At 45.8% G+C, this 1,814-nt stretch overlaps 1 protein-coding gene across 1 annotated transcript; it reads right to left on the bottom strand.

Annotated features, from left to right (window-relative positions):
• Positions 1 to 216: 216 nt before the first annotated feature.
• On the bottom strand, positions 217 to 894 carry LOC109158497 (synapsin-1-like). Its single transcript, XM_019306416.1, has one exon. It carries the CDS (start codon positions 892 to 894, stop codon positions 217 to 219), a length of 678 nt encoding a protein of 225 aa, XP_019161961.1.
• Between the last annotated feature and the right edge of the window lie 920 nt (positions 895 to 1,814).

Raw genomic sequence — 1,814 nt, 5'->3', positions numbered from 1 at the left:
TTGCAAACGGAGAGGACAACACATCCTGGGGCTCTGGGGATCCGTCCCTCTCGTCGAACTTCCTCTGGAGCTCATCCATCCTCCTCCGCAACTGCTCGACCTCTACCCGATGGGAGCTCGGAGCTCTACCATTTGTTTCCCCTGATCGTTCGACCCGGGAAGCTTGTGCACGCCGAGGCGGGACTCGGGTCCCCCGTCCCGGTGACCCCCGCGGGCCTACCTCTTGTCGCGGCGGGGCCTGGGGTCCGCGACTCGGCGACCTCCGGGTGACTGACTGCTGACGTGCCTGCCAGCGGGAGCAGGACTCTGCTGGTGGGGGCTCATTAGCAGCAGGCCTTGGGCCCAACCTCTCCCGGGCTGGCACCCGGTCGCCCAACCTCTCCAGGGCGGGCCTGGCTTGGGTTGGGGCCCTTCCATCGTCGTCATGCTGGCGGTCTCGGCGGGAGTCCCATCTTCCCCGCCTCTCCGATGGTCGAGGCGAGTTGACCTCCCCCTGGGTGACGGGTGTCTGGGGCGGTCGGGTGCTTGGGCCACTGCGCCCCCAGGTGGGAGGAGGCGGAGGCGACGCCGACGCCCCTCCGGTGGAACCCAGGGCGGCTTGTTCCTCTGCTCGGAGGCCCGCCGCGACGCGCGCCAGCGCGGTGGAAGCTTGTTCGAAGACCGCCACCCCCTCCCGGATGAGTGCGCGAGCTGGAGCGGGGGCGGCGGGGGTTCTGGTGGCGCACCACTGCTACGGTGGTTGGTGAGCTGGGCCGTCAGATCCTCCCCCGACCTGGCGGAGGCGGCTGGTTGGATGCTGGGGGCGGGGGCCCCGTTGGGGCCGTTCCCGTTCGCGGCGAGCTGGGTGCCGCGGGAACCATTGGTATGACGAGAGCTGGATCTCGATCTTGCCATCGCTGGGGATGAACGATAGTGGGGAGAGCGCTTAAGCTTATACAGCAGCTCTCAACAAGAGCACCAATGATGGATTTAATTAACCCGGGGGTGTGCCCGAATCAATAAATCCGGATAAGAACGTTATATAAATAATATATAAACGAAATACGGAACGATGTCGTAAAGGTCGCGGTGGACCGTATATTATATTAATTGTCGTAGTATTTGGCTATTGCAATTAATATAATATACGGTCCACCGCGACCTTTACGACATCGTTTCGTATTTCGTTTATATATTATTTATATAACGTTCTTATCCGGATTTATTGATTCGGGCACACCCCCGGGTTAATTAAATCCATCAATTGTATATACACATAATATTTATTAATATGTATATAGAAAAATTCTATAATATAATTTCATTAATTATAATTTATATTGATAGATTTATAATTAAAAATTACATTTAGAAATTTAAAAAGTAGCATTTAAATATTGTATGATTATTATAGTGTATAATTGTATGTATATTTTTTTTTAAAAATTATAAATATTCATGTTTTGTTAATTTTATACTTTTATTTATTTAATTATATTTCATATTTTATTAATTATAATTTAATGAAATTGTCACAAATATTTTAAGGGAAGAAATCTTATATTTCTCAGTTTCAATAATTATATTAATTATAATTAATAAATATTGTAGCAATTAACATAATAATTTCATTAATTATATTAATTGTAATATTTGTTCTCTTCCAATATTTAAACACATTACCATAAAATTATTATAATAATTACACGAAAGAAGGAAAGAAAACTATTAGAATAATTACCATTAATAAAAATTAAAAAATTATATTAAAAATTAATTATATATTAAGGTAAGTATAATTTATTTTATGCCAATAATATTATACATTAAGTATA

Source organism: Ipomoea nil, unplaced genomic scaffold (genome assembly GCF_001879475.1).
Source record: "Ipomoea nil cultivar Tokyo-kokei standard unplaced genomic scaffold, Asagao_1.1 scaffold2821, whole genome shotgun sequence".
Classification (NCBI taxonomy): Eukaryota; Viridiplantae; Streptophyta; class Magnoliopsida; order Solanales; family Convolvulaceae; genus Ipomoea; species Ipomoea nil.
The sequence above is the reverse complement of the archived record's forward strand: the minus strand, read 5'-3'. Positions and strand labels throughout refer to the sequence as shown.

Bases quoted from the DNA above. Each gene is read 5' to 3' on its own strand.
- LOC109158497 (XM_019306416.1), bottom strand. From the start codon at position 894: ATGGCAAGATCGAGATCCAGCTCTCGTCATACCAATGGTTCCCGCGGC.